Source organism: Bacillus rossius, chromosome 6, assembly GCF_032445375.1.
Source record: "Bacillus rossius redtenbacheri isolate Brsri chromosome 6, Brsri_v3, whole genome shotgun sequence".
In the NCBI taxonomy this organism is placed as follows: Eukaryota; Metazoa; Arthropoda; class Insecta; order Phasmatodea; family Bacillidae; genus Bacillus; species Bacillus rossius.
The window spans coordinates 30,593,070-30,618,317 of NC_086334.1; the positions used below are offsets into that span (position 1 = coordinate 30,593,070).

General features: G+C 39.8%; 2 protein-coding genes across 2 annotated transcripts in view; both read left to right on the plus strand.

Annotated features, from left to right (window-relative positions):
* The first annotated feature begins 4,902 nt into the window (after positions 1-4,902).
* On the plus strand, positions 4,903-8,603 carry LOC134533530 (uncharacterized). Its single transcript, XM_063371054.1, has 3 exons — positions 4,903-5,381; positions 5,567-5,667; positions 7,415-8,603. Exons 1-3 carry the CDS (start codon positions 5,147-5,149, stop codon positions 8,006-8,008), a joined length of 930 nt encoding a protein of 309 aa, XP_063227124.1. The 5' UTR covers positions 4,903-5,146; the 3' UTR covers positions 8,009-8,603.
* A 2,477-nt stretch (positions 8,604-11,080) lies between these two features.
* LOC134533416 (protein dead ringer-like) overlaps positions 11,081-25,248 on the plus strand; it is a 151,195-nt gene continuing 137,027 nt past the window's right edge. The window contains exon 1 of the mRNA XM_063370938.1: positions 11,081-11,136. Within this exon, the coding sequence (XP_063227008.1) occupies positions 11,124-11,136 (13 nt within the window). The 5' untranslated portion in view covers positions 11,081-11,123. The remainder of the gene's footprint in view (positions 11,137-25,248) is intronic.

Consider the following 25,248-nt stretch of genomic DNA (forward strand, 5'->3'; position numbering starts at 1 on the left):
TCTGTCACTTGTCACTTTGACTTTCTTGTGCGCCATATTGTTTTAACAGCTGATTTTAGTCACGTTTGCGCCGGCAAACAGAGAAATTGTGAGTTGTGAGAGTTGTGATGTGAGTGAAAAGGTGTCAAAAAACCTGAGCTTAGCATCGAAAGTAGCATTATTTATTCGTTTTTGGTTAATTTGCATAAATTACCTAAAATAATGGTTATGTACTAAATTTGGAAGCCATTTTTATTATTGTTTACAAGTTTGAATATTATTGTTTACAAGTTTGAATACAGACAATATTTATTGCGATCCAAGGTTGCTTTTTTGTTATAGTGTTACGTTCGATAAAAAATTGCAAACATTTTTCTCTCCCGTTTTTTCAGATTATACTTCTGTTTCTCTTTTTCTTTGAAATTTCTTATTTGTTTAGTTAATTAATTTCATATAATATTGTTTACTTTTATTTAAGGCTAGATCGTTGATTTTTGTGGAAAAAACTCTCGTGATAGTGAGAATTCATGTAAGATTAATCATAAATGACTATTGTGTAAGGACATATAATTACTTTGTTAGCAAAATTAAAATTAAAAAACTTATTTTCAGTACTTTTTGTATGTTTTTATTTGCCATCCCAAATACCGGTATTATCCCGGGACCCGGGATTGTCAGTGCACAGTCCCGAAAACCCTGGATCAGAAATAAGGGCCGGGAACGAATTATCTAGTGCCATCTGACCGAGACTACGAGCAGTCACTGCTTTGGGCGGAACGTGGGAGGGCTCGCCCAGTTCTGCCCCATGCGGGAGTCGAACCATGACCGCCTTGTTGGGAGGCAAGTTCTGTAGCTTGTGTTTTATAAGATATTTAATAATTTTGCTAAACAAATCATCTTCGGAAACTAATTTTTACGAGATAGACACAACAATGCAATCAAAAAAAGTTTTAGGAAATAATCTACGAGGATAAACACAGGGAGATCAACTCCCGGGAAGTGGATGAATGAACGAATAAGCGGTTAACTTAACGGCAACCTCGGGGTTATTAGAAACGATGAGGAGTGATGAGTTGGGATTGAATGAGTGGGGGAAAGTCTTTAACACACCTTTCAATGGCAACGTCCGCCACGTTTCACGATTGCATAAAATCGGAGTTTGACCTCGCCAGGAGTCGAACGCTGATCGCGTTGGTTAGGAGGCACGTGGCATGACCACTCCGCCCCCGAGGCCTGCAAAAACGCGAGAAGGCGAAACGAAAAGTGTCGAGGATAAACGCATCGAAGGACTTCGTTATGACGAATCATTCGGAACTGGGGCCAATCCAGGGTAGCGAAAAAACAATGTTTACCGGGGATTTTGAGAATAAAACCAATTCCATACATATACGTACTTGCAGAAGGAAAAAAAAAATTGTATTGTTGAACAAAACAAGTTTGAAACACGTCACCTTTCGACTTCGTCCCGCCGCGCGACATGACTCACAGTGTCATCTGGTGCAGCCCCAGCAAACACTCCTCTCGCACATAGGAAAAAGGTTTGTTCGAGACAAACAACAATTTGTTCGTGTCAAGGGAAACAAATATTTACTTTATGTAGCAAAAGATTTGGTTGGCCATACCAAAATTCATGCGTAGCAAAAATTAATTAATTTTGTACACCTAACAAATTATATAGTTGAGTTGACGAAACCATTTTCGGGTCAGCCAAATATTTCCTACAACAATATATTTGTTTGAATCAACCGTGTTTATCTATTTGGTTCTATACTAACTAGTATTTTTGCTAGGGCAAACAAACCTTTCTTTCATGCGCTATAAGAACAGTTAGAAATGTACGCCCCAATTATAGATATAACGCGGCTGGTAATACTCGCACAAAAAGCGGATTTATTGCTATAAATGTTTATTTGCGTGTTTTGCCCCTGTCCATCTAAAAAAAAAAAAAACATTATTTACTTATCTTTCAGGGTTTATCCGGGAATAAAAATGATGTGACTTGACTCTAATTTGGGACCAAGTTAAGTTGAGTAACTAGAGTACTGGCCTGCTCCCAAAGTGGTTCGGGTTCATTTTCTAGAGGCAACACTGAAATATCAATATATAGCTATATCATACTAGATATTTGTAGTAAAAACTAAAAACAAAAGTCTCAACATCACCATTAAACCATTAAAAGAACTTATTAATGAAAAAATATTTCTAGCACTGATCTGCTACTTTTTTTTTGTCAACAGAAAATATTTGTTATTTTTATGTAAAATTGCCATCCACCCCCCCCCCCCCCTCCCTTTTACAAAAAAAAACTTTTGTCATTGATTCTTTCACTCCATATCTCACTTTATCCTTCTTTATCTCTCGCACCCGAATGCATTTCCTCGATACGCCATTTACATAGCGTGATTACTTCTCGTCTTAAATGTCCTGGATTTCGACGAGATGTTAAATCCCAGTTACGTGAGTAATAAATTCGATGGGCTGCGATGCACTGCGACGCCGGCTGCTGCTGCTGCTCCGCCGTGGCTCCCGGACGCAGAGCGAGCCGTGCTGGCTGCGTTGTCGCCTCGATGGCCGCCCAAGAGTCGTCCGCCACGTTTTCCCTCGATCCCCGACGAGCCGCGGGCTCATCACTCACCGCCTCTTCTCTCTCTCTTTTTTGTTGTAATTCCTCGGGCCGTCAGCGTGGCCCACGATAAAGGCGTGATAGATGAACGCGTGGGTTCCGGCCGTAGGGAAGGATGGGGCGGGGGTGTGTGTTGCGGTTTTATATCAACCCCGGCCCTGGCGAGGTGTGCGCCTTGGAGGGAGGGGTGGAGGGCGTATTGGGGTTAAAGAGCCTCGCCGACCTCGGGTCGGACGGTAACCGATAACCCTCATTTCTCTCCCGCCCTGGATCACGAAAACTCTTTAGGTGCCTCGCTCCACTTCTGAGCCGTCCCTTCCTCCCCACCTTCCTTTATTACGTTTACCGTCATTATTCGGGTGCTGCTCGTAAAGCGGTTGAAGGGAGGGGCAGGCATGATGATAACCGAGGTATGTAAAAATTTTCAGTCTTCCCCCCCCCCCCCCCCCCCTTCCACGAAACCCTTTCGTCCTGTGCCTTATAGCTACTCCCTGTACAAGGCCGGGCGTATAAAACATGAATGATGGCTCGCGCGAGGGAGACGGAAAACAAATAATAAACAACCCACCTTATTCTCCTGGCTTTTCAAGGTCACGTATCGTACCATTTGCACTGCGCCCTCCCCCTTCTCTCTCTCTCTCTCTCACTCTCTCTCTCTCCGTCTCTTTTTCTCCGTGGCATGTGTTTTGTTTCGGCTATCTCGCGGACCACAACCCATTACGGACTGGCGTCGTAAGCTGTTGCCACGGGCAATTAATAAGAGCGAACCGATTTAATAACAGTTCACGTTACATTAATGAACAGTTTACCTGCGGGCCCGCGCAGGTCATTATGGCTCGCGTTCCGAAAGGGGTAAGGGGAGAGTAAAAAAAAAAATTGTTATTTTCATAAAATGTTCATCAATCTCTCCCCCGTCTTCCAGGACCGCGCTACATAAATCCTTCAAATCTCGCCAGGATTGCGGTTTATCGATGTGTGTATCGATTGTTTCTTATTTCTTTATTTTTTTTTTTTTTGCTCACTCCTTGAGTTAGGAGGCCCCTGTAGTAAATTTCATTGCTTCACGACAGTTGCCGTTTGATTTATTTATTGGCATATTCCGGTCGTCGTAAAATTTAGAATGGCACTAAAAAACTTAATAAAACATGTCACTGTCGGAGAGTAGTAAGATTTGTTCATATTTTTATTAGGGACTATGTTTATTTCTCTGAAATATACTTGTGTTATTTCTTAATGCATTTCTGTTTTTTATGCGTAAATTAAGAATTTGTATTGTTTACTAATAATGTAATTTTTTATGGTATCCTGTATTTATTAAAGTTTTTTTTTATAAAATTAACATTATGATTAAAACTCAAACGAACGATTGGCTTTTTAAAAGAAATTAACTTGCTCGTCAGATGACCTTGGAGCCTAATTAGAATGTAAATTAAGACATGGTAACATAAAAACTACCTTCCTGATTGCATTCAGGTATTGAAGTGAAGACGTTTAAGGTAATATTTTATTTTATGGTTGGTAGAAAAGTGCGAGTTTATGAAATACAATTGTTTCTACCAACGTAACAGTGTATTGTGCAGCGTGTTACCATGGTTTTAATATAAGCGAGCTCTGTGTAACCAAAAATTTTTTGTTTACAATTTAAAATAGCAGTGCAATGCGACCAAAACTATTAGATAATAATTACTTGGTAGGGAATACAAATATTTAAAAAATATCTCGTAAAATTTGCTGGTACAAAGTTATATTCGGGAGGCAAAATTTCATTTGTCTAAAGAAACTTTTGCAGCTATTTGGAAATAAAAATTCTCGGCATAGCTTAGCATGTTAAATAAGAGAGAACGTTCAAACAATTTAAATTTGTCCTAATTTATTCTGTAGTATAACGATGTAAGTTTTTCTTCTATTTATATTTGCTCATTATTACTCATTATAATATTTGGTACTCATTAATAGAGACCGGAAGAATTCGTGGATTTATTTCTTTGGTAGGCTATGATCGAAACCATTTTACCTATTTGGAGATTTTGCTATTGGTTCACAGTTTGTGGGAAGGAATCTAGGCCAATAAGAAACCCTCAAACTAAGAAGTGTTAGATCACAGACTACCACCTGTGTCTATGCAGGTTTTACGTGGGCCCAACTAATCTAGTACTTTTATTTAGTCTAGAGCTAAGAGTGAGGGGAGTTAGCCATGGCGCCAATCGCTGCCGTGGCTGGCAAATCCCCTCCTAGCACACGATGCATGTTACCCCTCCTGCATGGATAAAGCCCGGTATTCACAGTGCGAGGCTGCTCGCTGCGAATGCCTCGTGGCGAAGGCTCGGCTTTGCCTCGGACTGTGAATACCGGGTGTGCTCGCTACGCGGCGTTCGCGTCGCACAATTCGAGGCGAGCCGTGTGCTTGTCGGTAGAAGAGCAGTGCTCAAAGGTGCCTCGCCCCGAGCTGTGCGTCAAGTGAATACCTGCGCTGTCTGCCTCGCATCGTACAAGACACAATTCTGCACTGCAAACTCAACAAGCCTCCACAACGAAACTGTCATCATGGATAATCATGAAATGATCGGACAATTAGTTAAATGTTATGAAACGAAACGTTTACTGTGGGACTCGAAACACCCTGAATACTATAACAAACACAAGAGAGAAGACTTGTGGCGCGAAATATCGCTTTCAATGAATGTTTCTGTAAAAGATCTGAAAAAGAAGATGACGTCTCTGTTGGGCTCTTACCGACGTGAAAGGTCAAGGGAAAAGAAAAGTCAAGTTACAGGATCTGGTATGTTTATAATCATTATTTTACTACATAATACAATGTATTTTGGAATTTTACTATGTGAGTTGAATTGGTTAAAAACTCAAATGATAGGATCAGATGTTTTGTTATCATTTAGTGTACTGTATAATACAATGTATTTTGGAAGTTAAATTGGCAAGAACGTAATTGAGGTTTTAATGTTACAGGCCAAGGAGATGTTTACAAGTCACAATGGTTTGGATATACATTGTTTGACTTTCTTTCTGATAAGGACACGCCAAATGACACATTCGATACAATGGAGAATGTAAGTACATTTACAAAACATTTCTGTAGTTGAAGCTTACAAAATAAGGATGTAACAACACACATTAATAGGTAGTTATTTTGCTATAGAATTGAGCCATTAGTGGCAAAGTCCTCAGACAGATGGTTCATATTTTTTCAAGCCACCGGATTCCTTGTTGGTCTTCCATGTTCCCGGGAAACATTAATAGTCATTTTGCCATGGAATTGAGCCATTAGTGGCAAAGTGCTCAGCCAGATGGGTTCGGATTTTTTTGGATGTTAGATTTGCTCTTCGAGGTGTCTGTCCAATTGGGATCAAGCCACCGTATTCATTGTTGTTTCTCCATGTACCCGGAATAAGTTGACCATTTTCTTCTCTGTCTAAGAAACCAGGCGGTGTGTAGATAGGATTTGTGATAGATCGTTTTCGCAAAAAATTGTGTAAATATACAACTACTAAAACTACTTTCTTAGCCTTCTCGGGTTGTAGTAGTATTGGTTTTCTCAAAACCCGAAATGCAGAACTAGCTACTCCAAAAGCATTCTCTACGACCCTACGTCCTCTGGATAGGCGGTAGTTAAAAATTCTTTCAATAGAACCAACTGGTGGAGTACCTTTAAATGGTGTCATAGTATATTCATTTAACTCAAATGCTTGATCACCTAATAAGAAATAAGGAACGTTAATACTATAAGGAATTTGCACTGCTTTTGGTTTCGGTATGTTCAGTTCCTTGTTTTCTAAGTTTTTGTACAATTGGGTATGTTTGAAAACGCCTCCATCTGAAAATCTACCAGGGCAGCCAACATCAACATACAAAAAATTGTAGTTGGCATCAACTAATGCAAAGAGCACAATACTAAAGAAACCCTTGTAATTGTAATACTCAGTTCCACTGTTCCATGGTGCTTGAAGCTGGACATGTTTCCCATCCATTGCACCTATAACATGAGGGAAGTTCCACCTTTCTTCGAATTCCTTTGCTACAGCTAACCATTCTTCATTAGAAGAGGGTACCTAAAAAAAAAATACATTATCAATTTAAAAGAACAGGGATACCTGCTAGTGGGTAGTATTTGAGTAGACCAATTCCAATATGTCCCTTGTCCATGTCGCAAAACTTGTGGATAATCACACAAAACGTATTAGAAAATAATTTAGATCCTGGTAACATTTAAATCATGAACAACATTGACATAGGTTGTAATACTGTTTGTATTTACAGTGACAATGTATTACGCTCAAAACTGTGAGTGTAAAAGGAAAAAATAGGTTGGACATAGGACATTTTGTACAAGTAAATAGGACGAGAGACGTTTTGTAAAAGTATATAATGAGGATAAGAGACATTTTGGCATTGTAAACAGAGGACAAAGGTCACGTTGAATCACTTAATACGTAAAGCATAACAATTCAACATGGAAGCCGTAATGACAAAGAGGACGTTTTGTTTATGTAAAAAGCCATATTTCTTCAACAGCCATGTTTGTTTTGGCCATATGGAGAAGAGACCCTTTGGAACAGTACACAGCTTTCACCATTAACAATAGCAGGGAAGAAAGACGTTTTGGAAGCAAATTATTGCAGAATCATAGATGTAATAGTATAATGACTTGAATAAAACCAAAACATGTAAAAGCATTATATTATGTGCTCTTGAGTTTAAAAAATTATACTTTATTTTAATTAGACTATTCCTTATTAGCTTTGCTAATCGGGGAGTTCATTCTGCCGCACCCTATCCAACATTTTTTTTTGGTTACAGGCTAATACGCAAAGGGGTCCTGAGGAAAATCGAGAAGAATCATACAATGATGAATCTATTGTCGATGAACCCGCAACGGTCGAAGATGAACCACCGGCGTCTACAAATACAACAATGGCGTCTGTAACTGCAACGGCGGCGTCTACGAGTACAGCGACGGCGCCTACTTCTAACATTTCCCAAGCTAGGAAAAGAAAACGTCGTAATGATGCTGACAACGCACAAAATGAAATGCTACTTGATGCATACTCCATTTTGAAAAAGACATCGGCTACTCCTACTGACCACTATGAAACCTTTGGAATGCATGTAGCAAGTGAACTGAGGAAATATGACTCCAACACTTTACCTCATGTGAAGAGGGCAATATCAGATGTGTTGTTCAGAGCAGATATTGGAGAATTTACCCCCAATCACAACGTCCTTAATACTTATGGGTACTACAGTTCTTTCAGTACGCCCACACAGCGTTCGTCTGGAAGTACCTACCATCCAACTCCTACGCCTCCACCTTCCGATGCTGTACTTGAAATTGAATCAAGGCCTCCTCAACAAGAAGACACTTTACTACACTACCTGACTGACGAAAGATAATAACATGAAATGTTGTAATATGCAAGCTACATTGTTAAACATTACAATATATTGATCTTTTGAAGTACCTAAATTGTTTTCTTACCTTTATGTAGTCCCTTAGGGCTTCAATCAGTGCATCACATACTTCTGGAACAATCACAGATATTCGTTGTTTGGATATACGAAAGAGGTATTGCAAACTTGTAAATGAATCTCCAGTAGCTAAGAATCTCAGAGTAAGAGCTAATCTTTCCTTGGTGGTAATAGCACGTCGCATGTACGTGTCACGTTTTTTCACGGCAGGCTCTATCAATGTAAGTAAATGGTCAAAATCTTGCTTGGACATTCGCAAGAAATTTGGCACGTCTTCTTCAAATCTCACGTCTTCTAGGAGTCTGTTCCCATATTCTAACCGAGTTTGATACAACTTTTTGACCCACCAACGCTTACGTCGCTTTTTCCGTTGTTTTTTTCCAATAATCGTCGCCATCACAATATAAGCAGCGGCAGCAACTTGCACATTTCTAGAACCAAGAGACATGTTGCATACTGCCTTCACTACGAATGCGGGTGGTTCGCGTGCTCGCAGTGAGCGTTCGTGGTTACAAACTAGCTGAAGAGCGTATGCCTCACCCTGAGGCAGATGGCGCGAGGCATTCGCAGCGAGCAGCCTCGCACTGTGAATACACGCCTTAAGGCGTATAGGCTTCGGACTGAGACGCACTCAGGTCCCTCCTTAAGGGGCCCGCCTACCTGGGCACACACACGGTGTGCAGAGCTTCAGGAAAAACAACGCGATTTCAAAACTGCTCAAGATATCGGAGTGGGGCCTATTTACGAATAGCATTTAAGAGTTCGCTGAGGACCGAAAAGTACTTTTAATTTCGGATTAAGTTTTTAAACTGTATTTTTAGAAGCGTTAAAATGCCTTAAACGCGTGTTTCCAGAGTAATTTTTTGGCATAAAACAATCAGTACAGATTCTTGAAAGCACTTAAGGGGCTTGCATAACACCTTTATCTTCATTTCTCCGCCATATAATGTTACGGTCACCGCTCAAATTTCACAGTTATCCTGTGACGACGAGACGAATGCGCGCCAGTTCAGAGACTTGCGCTTAGAGGCTATACCGCGCTGGAAGCACCAGCGAGCGTCGCGCTTATCATCCCGCCTCACTAACACACATACACCCCTGACGAGGCGGGCCCCTTAACCCGGACTCCTCCCAAATACACTTAGTTAGGGGGGGGGGGGGGAAACTGTTTCACAACAATGTTCCACGGAAACGATGCATCGAAATTCGGCCTTGGGATGGTTCTCCCGCCGCGCCACAAAGCATATTCACTTCAGCGAGTGAAACTGCGCGTCGGGAGATCGCGGTGTCCTCATCCAGTCGGCCGGCGACGCTCGCAGCTGTCTGGTTGTATAGGGAGGGGGGGGGGGGGGCTGGCTTATCGCGGCGGCACTTAGCGGGCGTTGGAAGTGTCGCCCGCTATCGCCGCGCGAGCCCGCACCGCGCCACCGTCGCCTTCGCGCGCCCCGACGCGCGCGATTGCGACAAGCGTGCGGGGGAAGATTCAGGCCAGGCGGTCTCTCTCTCTTCCCAGTCCGTGATTTGCACTCGGATGCTTTAACAATCACATAAAACATATGCAATTGCGGCCATAGATTCTGCGGGGCCCCGCGCTTTTTTTTTTTTTATCTTTTATGAGACCCTCCCCGGGAAAAATTTTGAAAAAAAAATTAAATCTTCCAAAACAAAATATAAAGTCAAACTTGAACTAAAATTTCGACGATTGTTTTTTTTTTTTTTTAACTTATGTTAAGAAACGTTGAGATTCTTTCCTGATAAATTATCTTCGGTCAGTTTTATAAGTGGAATCGCGTGATTAACACGTGGCAATACCCACTTTATAAGTTTTTCTGACAATTCTCACCCGCCTCCCGAATATAGGAAAAAATATTGTTTTCAATGTGGGGCAGTTCCGCAGCTGATTTTTTCATCCCCCCCCCCCCCCCCCCACCTCCCCATTTCTAGCTAATTAACTACATATTTTAAAAAAATGAGTACTCCAAGATGGTGAATGTGGAGGAATCTAAAATGGCTGCCGACCTCCTGATTATAGTTATAGAGAGGCGAACACGCTCGAACTTGACCGAATCCTTACGATCGGCAAGCCGCCACTAGAATCCACCACAATATCATAGTCCCATAAGAAATACATAAGGCCAGTAGCAACTATTATATTCTACGATTGCCATTTTGATTGTCTTATGATTATGCAACACATATAAGACATATTTTGTTTTCTATTTTTTATAAGTCTATTGCGCAGTGTTTTTTTATGGCTGTATAACTTCCTACTATGTAAAATGTTGTGAATGCGTAAGTGATTGGAGATTTAAAAAAAAGAGTGAGCTATTCTGTCTGTACTTGCCAGTGATGTGTAACATCTAACCTTGGTAACAAGAAAATTCATAGTTTCTCATGTTACAAATACAGTTATAATACGACACTCAACACGAAATTTAATGAATATTTCTTTAGAATAATGCCGAGCGTGATAAATATATAAAAATTATGTTTTCAACTTCATTTATTGACGCGAGTCCCACTTAATTTTCGCACCCGTCGCTATAATACGTAGCCGCAGAAGCTACGTTGACTATAGCATCATTCGATTTGCAGAGCGAAATTTGAAACTATACATGTAATGAAAAGGCACCGACAAAAGCGAAAAAGGTTTGAAATAATATCAAACCCCGGCTTTGAACCTTATTTTCAATAAGGAATTTTATTAAAATACTGCAAATCTTGTTAAAATTCACTAAATAGTTAATACTTAAAAAGTGTACTTTTGGCTATGTGAACTTTAGTTCGCGTCATCCGCAACAGATAGCAGCGCTGTGGTTACACATATCCGTTACATGCGACTTCCTACCAAAAGCCGTATATCGAGAGCCAAGATGTTACACATTAAAAAAAACATGTTGTTTCCCTAACACAATTCCTCTCAAGAGCGAGTATTTTAAAAAGGTTCATAACTGTTTTCCGTTTTTTTTTTCCTTTGCAGTTGTACGAGATCGACGACAATCCGAAACGGAAAGAGTTCCTAGACGACCTGTTTGGATACATGCAGAAGCGAGGTGAGTCTGCCGCCATGCCATATGCCCTACAAGTGATGATGTAGCCGATTATTTTAAGTTGTTCAAAAAATTATGAATGTAATCAAATTGTTTATTGATTTTTAGGACAAAATGTGAGTTTTTTTATAATATTGGATGTCAACAAACACACGTTTCCTTATTTTGACAGTTATGTGATCAGTTGTCACCAACTCAATGTCGTACTCATGTGCACATATAAAAAAAATAAGTCAGAGTTGTTATTGGAATATGATCTACATGAATTAGTAACTGACAACTCTTTTTTCTTGCTGTTGCTGACTGGTGCATTCAGTGGCCTTAATTGGGTTGTCTGTGCCGGAGGTAGTGTTACTCAACAGCGGAAACAGTGAAAATCGCAGTCACAAGAAATAAAAAGTTTAAGTTTGAAGGTTGTAGTACATAAATTTTCGATACATTTGACATTCAGAAGACTTGCGCGACATTTTCTACTGTTTTCCTTCTTCTAAATCCTAAGCTTGATTAATTTTTTTTATTACCAAAGTTAGTGCATTTAAACATTTTATTTGTAAGGTCTTGTTTCTTTGGTTAGATAAAAACCTACACTGGTGAATTGAAGTAATTTATCATTGTTGGTTACTGTGGGATAAGCTACAGGCCTACGTATTAGCCTAAATATTTAAGTGAGACAATACCTTATGTCAGGATGTACAAAAAATATACTAAGAACTGGTCGGTATTATGTAAAATGGGTTAAACTTCAATCATTTAGAATTGGCTAAATTGATCTCAAAGTAGAACACAAAATGCCGCTATGGTGGCAGTGGTTGATTTAATGTTCAGCCGCTACTTGCCACAGAAGGAATGTCGGTTGGATAATTTGTTTTTCTTAATATGTAGTTATTTTATTTACACCACTGTGTCAAAAACTATTTTTTTTAGTTATACTTCTTTAGACGCGTTATGAAAGAATGACAAGTGAGAATTTTGCGATGCGCGCGCACCATGCAACGAAATTTTCACAGAATGAAAAAAAAACATAATAAATAAAAATTATAAATGTGCTTTTAAATATTATACTTTAGTGAGTGATATTGAATATTGATCCATATAATTAAGAAAAAAACTTAATTTATTGTGAATATTAGTAACATAAATTGTGTTTATAATATTTCCCAACAGTATTTTACAGTATATTTGTATATGTAATGAGTTTGTGTTTCCGTGTGTATAATTTATTTGCCTTATAAATTACATAATAATTCAATAAATTATTAAAATTAAGAAATTGAATATACATTTATCATATTTAATGTTTTTAATTTTTAATTAAATATTTCTAAGACTATTGTTTTAAATTAAATATTATTACTCATGTTCTTATAAATATTGAATACTGAGTTACCTTTTTTTATTATTGTAAATTTGATTGAATTTATACTTTACCAACCGTAATGTATAATGTCACTGCAGTCCTTTTTTTTATTTCTAACAATTATTTGCATGCAAAATCATAGTATTTTTTACTACGCCAAGTAATAAAAAAACTTCTAACGCGCGTGCATAAGAACACGCACCCATTTTTTTTTTTTTTTTTTTAACTTTTGTTGGCGAACTTAATTTTTCGCACAACACCATTCAGTGAACGTCGGTAGATGACAAGGGCGCCCATATGGCAGTTTGTGGGGGGGGGGGGGGGGGCAGACTATATGATAGATTGTAAGGGGGGTGGGGGCAGACCTTCAAAAATTGACAAAAATTTTCAAAAATTACTCACAATTTGCCAAAATTCCTCAAAAACCCATACATTTTTTCCCGTTCCTGAAAGCTGGGGGAGGGGGGCCATGGCCCACTCTGCCCATGGGTGTATGGGCACCCTTGGTGGATGAGAGCGCGCCAGAGCGAGCACCAAGGAGGATTTGTCGCGTCGCGCTGCCTCGGTAGTCGTGGATGGGAGGGCGGTGTGTTGTGGGGTGGGGGGGGGGGGGTGGAGTGTGGGAGGGGGGGGGGGAGCAGCGAGGAGGGACAGGCGTCACGGTGCCGCGCTGGCTCGCCGCAGGACGCCGCCGCATGCGGGCTGCTATCTGCCGGCCACCGCCGGAGTCTCTCTGCCCGATAGGTCGCACGCATTTGAGAGAACGCGCCCATCCAAGATAGGCCCCGCGCAATGTATCGACTCCACCGTTTTTTTTTTTTTTTTTTACGGTGCGGTGAGAGCAGCCCTCATGCCCCAGGTGTCGGCGATAATCGGGAAAAAAAACATGCGAACCGAGTGGCGCAAAAGTCACAATTAGGGCCGTGCATTTATCGCGGAAAGATTTCCAGACCAGCTGTGTTTTAAAACTTTTTTATGTTTCGTTTTTTCCTGGGTTAATTTCATTTTTTGTTTCGTTTTTTCCTGGGTTTATTTCAGGTGACGTGTCTACGACCAGCACACTGCTGAAGTAAACGCGTCCTGAATCGTCCGGCCAAACAGGGCAAGGACTTCTCTTGCAGACGGCCGCCATTCGCAGAGAAACACTCGCCACTGCAAGCGTACCTTATTGCAGTCTAATGAACTAACATTTATATATATATATATATATATATTACATGCCCCTAGCTACGGGCTCATATACGACAGAGGTTTCTAGTTGGCCATACGTGCCACATCATTAATTGAGTCTTGTGGTTCATTCTGATGCACTCTAATGTATCAACGTTAATATTCAGTGTAATTGTATTATTTTTACATCCTGGCTTAAGACACGGCCCCCACTTAAATGTTTCCACTAATATTTTAAACTTTATTTATGCCCTAGTGTCTTACACTTTCCGTCACAGGAAACGAAACAAGAGCTGATAAATAAAGTTGATTAAAACGCGCTGGCTATTTTCGAAGGGGGGGGGGGGGACCATTAAACACGGGTAGAATTCAAAGAATAAAGTGAGATTTAAGAAAAGTTCCATCTAGATCTCGTAAAATATCCATAAAAGTGCTGACCTTCAGCTGGAATTGTTTGCAAGTGTATGTCATTTATTAGTCATTATTCGTCCCCGCATATCCACCTAAGAAAATAAAAAAATCTCACTGATCATAATATATTATTGGTATGAGAGGCTTTTCATCATAAGTTAATCAATCATATATTATATTACTTTTAAGCACGCTAAGTTTAACATAAATTTTGGTTTGCAGGCTTACAGGATAATCAAATAGATTATAATAGCGTAAAATTGCAAAAACCAAATGAATGCGTGTTCTTATGTAGGCGCGTTAGAAGTTATACTATACTTCACGTAATAAAAAAACAACTTTAATTTTGTATGCAAATGATTAATAAAAATAAAATAATAAAAGGATTGGTGTAATATAATCAATACGGTTGGTAAATTATAAATGGAATCAACCAATATTTTCAAGTAAATACTCAGTACAATTATTGTACTACTATTATAGTATTATTTAATTTATTAAAATAATCGAGATAGATTTTTATTTGTAATGAAAATCATTAAATATTTTGAATGTTAATTTTGTTTTAATAATTTTAATTATTTATTAAAAATAACGTAATAACTTATAATGCAAATAAATAATGCATAGGCTATGGGAAAATAACCTCGCTTCAATAAATACACTTGAAAATATTCCTGAAAAATATTTTAAACGCAATTTCTATCACCAATATTGAGAATAAATAAAAGTTTTTAATTATATGGACCAGCATTCAATATCAATAACTAAAGTATAAGATTAAAAAGCACATAAACAATTTTTATTTGTATGTAACTTTTTTCATCCTATAAAAATTTCGTATAATGGTGCGCGCGCATCTTAAAAAAATTCACTGTCATAATTTTTTAATAACGCACCTGAAGTATAACTCCAAAAAGTATAAACACAAATAAATTTACTTTTAATTTGAAAATATACGCGATCCACGTAAGAGTGAAGTTTGAACATTATTAGAGGCACGGTTATCTATCATGGGAAAATTTTACTGCAAGTTGGACTTTAAATGTCTATTTGGTACTGCTAGTTGGTTAGGATCAGTGAGAGTGGTCCTTTCCATGCTCAACTCGTCCAATAAGAAAGCGGTCGTTGTGCTGCCGACCGTTCTTAATTGGTGTACGAATATTTTAAGCCCTGTAAAGCATAATTTCTATCAACCAATAGCGTAGGTATGAGCTACAATGTATTGAGAGCGCGTCACATTTCCGCTAATATCCGCCGGTTTTCGTCACTGGCGTATGAATTCACAAGCGTCGAGACTAGCAGGAATTTTTGTTTTATTAAAATTAATTCTATATAAATTGAAATTGATAGTATTTAAAAAAAAGTATGAGATTGCTAATAAAAATTGTCTTTGAAATTTGTGGCTTTTTTTTTTGTTGGTATTTTCAGCTTAACCACTAAGAACATTGTTGCACTATTTTAACTAAATGCGAGCTTACGTTTACTGCCAGTTTTGTTCCATGGAGGGGGAGGGGGATTAGTTTTCTGCAATGAAACTTTGCAGTGGTTCATATCAAAATAATTTGTTTCCCCCTTCGTCGTAACAAATTATTGGTTGCGGCAAGGAGCAGTTTCTCTTACAAGTAGCTTAATCAGACAACACCGCAGTCAGGGTGTGCCGCAAACTGTGTCAATATCACAACAGTTGCGCCACTCTTGCTCCGAACATCGAACCGCGTGTCTTTTATTGAAGATGTGTAGAATTTTGGTTATGATCGTGGTAGAAAGACAAGCAATTTATGATACTTTCTTTGAGTGATTATTGCAATGGGGAATATTCGCTATTTTGTCTTACGAAACCTTCTTTGTTCGTCTGTGCTGTCGTCGTCGTGGCGTACAGATTATCTGTTTAGTCACATAGCTGGGTTCGCCCGCCCGTCTCTGCGTTGTCGGTGTTTTTTTCCTTCAGATTATCTGTATATTATTATCGTTGGGTTCGCATGTCTGGCGCCGTGTTGTGGAAGGTTGTTTACTGTCCTTTTTGAAACTGTTTCGTTGTCAGCCCAAAGTGTTCGTCTGCGCTGTGATATTTTTCTCTTATTCCTCACACATCGGCTGATTTGTCTGGTTTTCTGTGTGTTTGCGTTCATCTTTTTTTTTTTTTTTTTGGCGAGGTTTCTCTGTGACATACCACGATGTAAACCAGCAATGGCGTCCGCAAAAACAAAAATGTCCTAAGTAGTGGAGTTAATGAGATGTTTTTTATCGATTTCGTTTAAGTTTATCGCTCGGGTCTCGAGCCCGTGCTGTGTTCGAAGAAGTGTTGACGGCGTGGCAGGCAGTGCGCTGTCAAGGGTTAAGCCCGCGGCGGAAGGAAGGGCGCTTGCAGCGGGCGGCGTCTTCCGGCCCCGCGACGGTGCTTAATTGCGCCCGCATGAGGCTTCATTGTCGCCCGATAGCGACACGCCTCGACGCGCGACGCACCTCCGCGGCTAAGGTGGGGACCAACAGCTGTTGGTGCGACGACGTACGTATCACCTTTGAATATATATACTGTATAGAAGTCGCGAGTGGATAGGATTTACTCTACGTTTCTCAAGAGCGTAAAATGAGCAGCTTGGGAACTTCACCGCTGCAGTGCGCTGCCGTAACGCCCTGTATCGTCTTAGGTTGTTATTTACACGTTAGAGCGCAGCGCTGTTGCCCGCTGTCATTCCCCGCACCCCTCATCCATCATTCACTGCAGCTCAACGTCGTTCTAGGGGAGGGGGAAGGGGTGTTTGAAGAGTTCGACACTTGTCCGCTAGGGACCACCACAAGTCGATGCCCTAGAGATGGTGGCGATTGCGGCGGTGAATTAACCAACTACCTCAAAACCGTATTAGAAATTTTAACCTGGGCTGGCGACTTCTATACAGTATATATATTCAAAGGTATCACCGACCCATCGGGCCGCTCACTATATGTATTGCAATAAGGTACGCCCGGCAACAGCCGTTTTTTTTTTTTTTTTTAAATTGGTGACCAGGCCATCCCGGAAGCTTTTGGTTCCACACCGCGTTTTGTGTACCAAGAATGAAACAGCCAGTCACGAAACATAGACGATGCTACAGCGTTTTAACTTTCAGCTAGGAAAAAAAATTAAATAAAAATATTTTCATTCATCTGCATGACACGACAAACTTTAGGCAAACACGTCTTTACTCGTTCTTAACACACACATTAGATAAGACATGGGGTCCGCCGTGTTTAGCTAGATGGTCAGATAGCTTCACCTCTTAATGGAGGCTTAGCAGAAACTTTTCGTAGGCGGGAAACGTGGCGGACGTCGTCGTGAGCCGGTGTGCTTCTCAGGGTGTTCTCGTTTGTCCCACCAATGCTCCATCGAGCAGTTACGTCAAATGTTGGATGATTCCATTTGCAGACTGAAATTTCAAACTATATGATGAAACGGCTCTGATAAAAGAGAGAGAAAAAACTTGAAAAAATATTAAACCCTTACTTGGGACCTGATTTTAGACAAGGAATTTTATTAAAATACTGCCCACCCTGTTAAAATTCACTAAACAATTATTACTATAAAGTTTCCATTTGGCTTTATGAATTTTTTTTGGTTCACGCCACATATAGCTGCACCGTGGTTACACATTTCCGTCACATGTGACATCTGTTACATTCACGGAATTACTCCTACAAATGCCGTATAGCGAGAGCTAAGATATTACAAACAAACAAAAAAGACACCTAGACACAAGAAAATAGACGGAAACGAAGAGAGCAGCGGGAAAACCTGTGGAGTAGGCACAAGTGGAAAAACTTAATATATTTATCTGAGTAGGTTTTGCGGCGGATGGGGTGTTAGCAAAAAAGAGAAACGACTGATTAGTGATTTTAAGGGGACCGCCTGGCTGGGCGCACGAGGGGTGGCGATAAGAGTGACACTGGCTGGCGCATCACACGCCTCTTCGCCACTAAGCGCAAGGAAACTTACTGTATTACTGTCTTCTCGCCGATGCCAGCATCTATGGGACTTAAAGCGGCGAGCCTATCATTTTATGGTGAAATACTACCGTGGTGTGAATTGTTTCCTACGGGTCAGTTTTCTTCGAATAAGATGCAGGTCGATTTCAGAAGCAGACCTAAAGGTAAAAATGTTTAGAAACTTGGCCTGTTGCGTAATTGAACTTCCTAATTTTTCTGGGCTCTGTCATATATTTTCGCATTATGTTTCACTAGCAGCCTACACCCAAAATTACGAAGAATTTTGGTTGCATCGTATTCAGGGAATCTTCGTAAATTTTCGGGTATCTTCGGTAAAATTACGTTTTCTCAGTTTACTTTCTCAGAACATGAACTCTAAGAATAATCTTGGAGCAGAGACAAAACACTGTTTACAACTGAACACACAACTCGAGTTCTGGTAGTTTCTGCGAAGATTCACCGGAACTTCGAATATCGTTTCTTTTTTTACATGCTTTATATTAGCTTCACCTGTATGTTTGTCTGTCCGTCTGTAACTCTGTCCGTCTGTAACTCTTTCGACTAAGAGTGAGTGACTCATCACAGTAAAATGTCCCACCCATTTCATTACGTTCGTTAGCCGAGCGGTCTAAGGCGCGCGACTTCTATGACGTCAGCTTTCGGATTCAAAGATCGTGGGTTCTACTCCCGGCCACGCCGAAAAAGAAGATGTTTTTTTTTTTTTTTTTTTTTCCCCCGGTAAATTCTAATATTATATCCATACATCTAACTGCAAATGATTCGTAGAGACTTTACCATTTCTTTGTGACGTTGCAACTCCAAATAGTTATCTCAGATGGTAATAGGTAGTGTCGGTAACTCATTTCCCTATGATAATTATACATAAATATAGTTTAAAAAACTAAAAAAAACATGCTTTTAAAGAATATCAAACTAAAAAGTTAAAAATAAATATAGTTTAAAAAACTTAAAAAAAACATGCTTTTAAAGAATATCAAACTAAAAAGTTAAAAATAAATATAGTTTAAAAAGCTAAAGAAACATGCTTTTAAAGATTATCAAACTAAAAAGTAAAAAATAATTTTAAAATTTAATTTATGACAATAGTATATAAGCAATACTAGTATAAATGAGAAAAAAGCATGGGGCGCTTAATATACAAAAAATATGGTACAAAGCGCCTCAAGCTTTTTTCTCATTTATACTAGTATTGCTTATATAGGCCTACTATTGTCATAAATTAAATTTTAAATTTATTTTTTACTTTTTAGTTTGATAATCTTTAAAACCATGTTTCTTTAGTTTTTTTAACTATACTTATAATTCGAGGAGCTTTCTTTGCTGACATTTCCGACTGTAAATTCGAATATACTTCAATAAAACAGTTATAGGTTTCTTTCTCGTGAGGTTGGACACTCAAAAACCGCGCAAGCTTCACATTCCTCCGAGCCAATTGAGAGAAGAAAAAAAAATTCGTTCCCGAGCCGCCATATCCCACGTGACAGACTTGATTAGGTGATTGGGACTACCCCAATATTGGGTGCAGTTTATAAATCAAATAATGTATGCTGTGTCAGGGACGGGATACGGGGAACGTGTGCGTGCAGCAGAGGGTGTAGAGGCCAATGATGTACACTGCTCTAATTTGTTCCCGCATTACGAAGATTACACGCTTTACTTATGTCACATTTTTGGGGCGGGGGCCCCCAGTCTATTCACTCTTGAAAGATGGGTAGGATTCGGAGGGTGCACCCACCGTAAATTTTTTTTTTTCCGTTGTAAATTGAACATAATATTTTTTTCTCGTTGTAAATGGAACACAAATCGTCATGCAAAATCACATATATTTGTAAATTTGTACATTTACATGAAAACAGCCTTTATCGCTTCAAAATAGTGATTCGCAGTAATACTGGATTCGGATTCTTGCCTGGGCATATTTGCTTTGCTATTTGTAAAACGTTCCCTGAATAATTTTCCAGTATTAGCTGCGCTCATTAACAAGTTTATTAAAACCAAATAATGTCCAATTATTGAATTTTCGATTATATTTTTCGTTGTTAAAAAAAATATGCTTGTTTGAAACATCAATTGAAAATATAAAATTGTGCGCTAATTTTCGTAAGAAATACTCAGTATTGGTATCTTCTAATTTTAATTGTAATTGTGTTATACAATTATTTACTGAGGCGGAAATTGTAAACGGATGATGGCTGTATTAATAGAGAAAAAAATATTGCGAATGTAAGCTAGTTTTAAATCGCTTATTTGACTTGGCTTTGCCTTGCGGGTTCGTGTGACTAGTCTCTTCGGTAGTTTTTGCACTAAAACACGAGAGTACGAAACAAGCAGCAAGCACGGGTCACGTTTCCGTGATCCCAATCCTTCCCATTATTCAGGAGCAGTTCCTAGTCTCCGGGGCGAAAGGTCGCCGACCTCGAACCTAGGCCAGCCCGAAGAGGGGACGGCAAGAAAAAAAGAAATGTCCCCTCCTTTCCGACCGCGGGTTAGAGATAGCGTTGACGTCGAAGGCACTTCGAGGCGATCACTCCGCGCGCGACTGTGAGAACCGACTAGGTTCGTCGCGTCCCTCCTCCTACTGCGCGGTTTCTCTTTTGTGCCGCGATATAATTAGTTGGTCGGCGCGATTTGCATAAAGTTTTGTGCGGCCCCTTGGGGTCGTCTTTGGGAGAGAGAGAGAGAAAAAAAATATGGTCCTCCGTCTCAGAAACGCACGCGCGTCGCATGCACTTGTCGTTGACGGATTGCAGGTGAGAGAGAGAGAGAGAGAGAGTGTGTGTGTGTGTGTGTGTGTTCCTCCCCTTCGCTGCCAGCCCGGGCGGTTCTTCCACCTGTCGGTGCCCGCAGTGCTGGCAACCGTGTCGTTGTCGAGGACGCCATTGTCCTTCCTTTTTTGCATGAGAAAAGAAGCGCCGCGCCTGTTGCGCGCGGCCGCCGCCTAGATGGCAGCACTGTCGCCGGCCTCCACAAAGCGTCCCGAGGCGCGGGGCGTGATGCGCCGTGACTCGAACGCTTTCGGAATTGATTTGGGGAATTGAGGTAGACTTGGGGGGGGGGGGAGGGGTTAGCGTCTGGGCTCCTCGGTGTACGTTTCCTGTAAACACGGCGGGTCCTCGGTGGGCGAGCGCGCCGTGGCGTCTTCTTACGTCGGGTCACGAGGCGTCGCTCTCCTGCGCTGGCATGACTCATAATAGTCCGGTCCGGTCGTCTCAGAGTGTATAGCCACCCTTTCCTCTCATGTATCTCTTAGGATTTTTTTTATGTAGATTTCTCCTCAGCTCAATTTTAGGTTCTTTTTGTACATCCACCACGGAAGGGTCAAAGGTAAAAATGATTACAGTTGTCTTGTAATTAGTCATGCTTGGTCTCATGTGTATCAACGTTATTTTGAAGAAAAGTTTTCTACGCAAACTGGAACCCCACATGTCTTTCTGTCCGTGTTTCAGACGCTTTTAGGTTATAAATGGCAAAAGGGTTGAAAAAAATTGTTTGCATAGGCCTGTGGAGTAATGTTTAACGTCAAAGTTGGCTGAATTTAACAGGTATTCATGGCTGTAAGAGTAAAAAAAAGAGAGTTAGGAAATAAAGCTCATCTTCAAATATAGAAGATATCCTATATTTTAACTAAAGCCTGCCTTCAGTGTAGACATACGTCAGTAAAAAAAAAAAAAATAGATGAGAGTTAAACTTTTATGCATTACACAGAACCTTTGGTTTATTTTTCCACAATTTTTGAGTCACTGTCAGATAATGGCACTGCGGTCGGACAAATCAAGAATTTCTCATCCCAATATATACCTACTTATTATAAATAGTCTTCCTAAATTCGTACTGATTGCGTGGTTACCTAAGGGTGGCTAATTAATGAGTAAATAACGTAAAAGTTTGCTGTTTCTCGCCATTTTAGTTACAGTATTCCGGATTCGTAATCTTATCATTATTATAAAATTATTTTCACCTTCCCGCCAATCAGTCAAAAGCTTACATGCAGAAAAACATATTAAAATAACAAGAAAAATAATAATAGAACATAGTTGAGCTCAGCATAAAATCATTTAAGCAAAAGGTGGAAATAAGTATTAGGAGAATAAAAAAATATTTATGGTGATTGTTCAAGAAAAAAAAGTTCGTTCTGCAAAACAACTTTTGTTAAAAAGCAATTTTTTGCTCTGTTATAATTTATTATAATTTTCTTATTTTTAAATTGTATTTTATTTGTATGTAACTGATTCACTATTTTATATTTTAGTATTTGTTTTGATGAAGTGGAAGCATTTATCGTGCGAATAATTTCTTTACATATTAACTGTAAAATAAATAAGAGCTGAATTTGGCCAAAAATAAATAAATAAATCAACAACGGCAAACTCAAACCTTGATCATCTCTCACCCAAAAGAGTTTGTTGGCTGGAGAAACACTCGTTGTTTTCAAGAACTCATGAAGAACGTCTTCAATTATGCGACCGTGAAAACATCAGGCCTGCTCCTAAGAAAAACCCTCGCGTTCTTATTATTAGAGATGAACTATGCAAATCGCGACCAGCTTAATCTTCTCGGCGTGAACTTCACCCATTTTGTTTTCCAGGGTTTATATTAACACACACGCGCGCTCGGTGGAACTTACGCCTTTGCTTTGTCCGCCGGGTTCATAGAGTCGCCGGGAGAGGGTGGCCAACTGAAAATAGAGAGAAAATAAAAAGATTTCCTTCTCTTGGCGCATGCGTAATGAGAAAAATATATATATAGTCGAGAATAGTAGGAGGAGCGATGTGGATCGATAGATCGTTGCCGACAAAACAAAACAAAAATCGTTCCACTCCCCGCTTCCCCCCTCCCCGGTTGCAGTCTGTCTCAATACGCCATATTCATATGCAAATGCTACATTTAACGCTAGCTGTGAATACTGGCTGCCATTACTCCGGACTTAATGCATCGGCTGTTTTCGAGTGGGAGGTTGGAAGAGGGAGAGGGAGAGGAAGAGATAAAGGAGGGAACCGGCCGACGGGCTGATAGCATCGCGCCGGAGACCGAGGAGCGCTCTGGCGGCGGGGCAGGCGACTACACCTGCACCTGAAGAGGGGGGGGGGGGGAGGATTGGCTTTGAAAGGGGGAAGAAGGGGGTATTCTCGGGGCAGTAAATTACGAGAGGTGTAGGTGAGTCGGCGAGCAGCGAGCGCGACCCGTGAAGATGATGTGTAGTGAAAACCCTTGCGCGCGCCTCATTAGTATATATCACGTATTAACGCCATTGTTGTCTACCCTGCCGGCGTGTTCCACGGACACACCACCCCCTCCCCCCACCCCTCTTGTACCTACCACAACTATCCGCTCGTGCCCGCCTAGAGCACACAGCTTCGGGTGTTGAAGAGTGGAACGCGAGCTGCGAAATATATGGTTTTCGAAACTTGCCGCAGTCCCGAAGAGAAAATAAAATTTAAAAATCTGAGCGAGTCTTTCAGTAGTCGCCAGTGATGAGTAAACACGTTGTCTCATGTTGCAAATACTCAAATTAATAATACGAAAACCGGACACGAAATGTAACGTAGGATTCTTTAAAATAATGCCGCGTTTGATAAATATACGCAAATTCTGTTTTCAACTATATTCCTTGACGCGAACCGCACGTAGTTTCCGCATCCGCCGCTAGAATTCGTTGCCGGAGCAGCTACGTCGACTATTGAAACATTTTATTAGAAGACAGAAAATATATAACGAAACGATTCCGATACAAACGAAAAAAAACTTGAAAAATTATTAAACCTCGGTTTTGGACCTGATTCGCTACAAGGATTTTTATTAAAAATACTGCGCGTCATCCACCACAGGTGGCAACATCGTGGTTACACATGTCCGTTCCATTCACGAAATTACTTAAATCCATTTTGGTTTGCGTTGAGATGTAAACATTACTCACATGTATTTGGTCCCTTATCAAAAGTGCAATTTATTGTTTGATTTTGTGGTAGCTCAAAACCGATAATTGTCATGTTTTAATGCCAGCTAGCATAATAATTTCAAGCTGTGGTACTCACTTTAGCAAGATATTTAGTAGATAAAGCTTTATTTTGAAAATTACGCTAAAATAAAGTTCCAAATATCTTTCTGATATCTGGCATTCAAATTTATTTAACCAATATCTACTGTTTTGAAATAATTGCAAAGTTAATTAGAGAACGATTTGATTAAGATCAGAAATTTTGTCTTCACTATATACATACATACACACACTAGCTAATGCCCGGTATGGTTGCAATGCCCTTTTTTTGTTTGAAGTAGGTAAACATATACAAAGCATCTCTCTATCTCAATGTATGTATATCTATATCTCTATCTACATATACATTTACCTCTATCTCTCTTTATCTCTCTATCTCTATATCTCCCTTATTTCTGTAGCTCTCCTCTATACACATATATCTATATGCCACTATAGCAATGAAAATAGAAAAATCTATGTTTTACCCATAGATATTTTCATCTTTCTTTTTTATCTGTAAATATGTTACATAGATATATGAAAACACGCGCGTATTCGAATGCAACGTTGTTTCAAAATTCCAAAGCAATCAGTGAAGAACTTTCTGAGATTTAAGATTTTGAACGAACGAACACACACATATACATACATATACATACATTAAATTCATTCAATTTCGAACGCACCTGTGCGCCACCAGTGCCGGCGTGACGTGGATATGTTGTTACATATGTAGCTGTTTAATCGGCGCAAGCCAAGATTGCAGTAAATTAGACATATTTCCCTCCGGTTTTAGTTATAAAATTACTATATCTTAGGGACCTTTTTTTATGGCGAAACAGTCATTTTCCTTCTGGAATTCTGTGGCTTCATTACAATGAAATAATGTTTTGAAATCGGACCAATTACTTTCGAGTTTATTTCTTACTAACAAACAAGCTTGCCTGCTCACACTTCCTTAATAATATTAGCATTGATTGCAATGTCGTGATCGGCTCATTGATACAAGTAACCAGTCTCCCGCCGTATTACAGTGTCTCTATGCGGCGGAAGGATATAATGCAGTTACAGGTCATTCCTGCACCGTCCCGCTTGTAACCTATGCACGTGATTGAATAGACGTTGGGGGTGTGCGAGGGAGGAAGAGCTTCCAAAAGTTTCTCCTGTCAAACGAAACCAGGAGAAGTTCCCATGCCCTTGAACAAATTTCTCTTTC

Coding starts and splice junctions, on each gene's coding strand:
- LOC134533530 (XM_063371054.1), top strand. CDS start 5,147: ATGGATAATCATGAAATGATCGGACAATTAGTTAAATGTTATGAAACG. Junction 5,382..5,566: donor AAGTCAAGTTACAGGATCTG/GTATGTTTATAA, acceptor TTAATGTTACAG/GCCAAGGAGATGTTTACAAG. Junction 5,668..7,414: donor CATTCGATACAATGGAGAAT/GTAAGTACATTT, acceptor TTTTGGTTACAG/GCTAATACGCAAAGGGGTCC.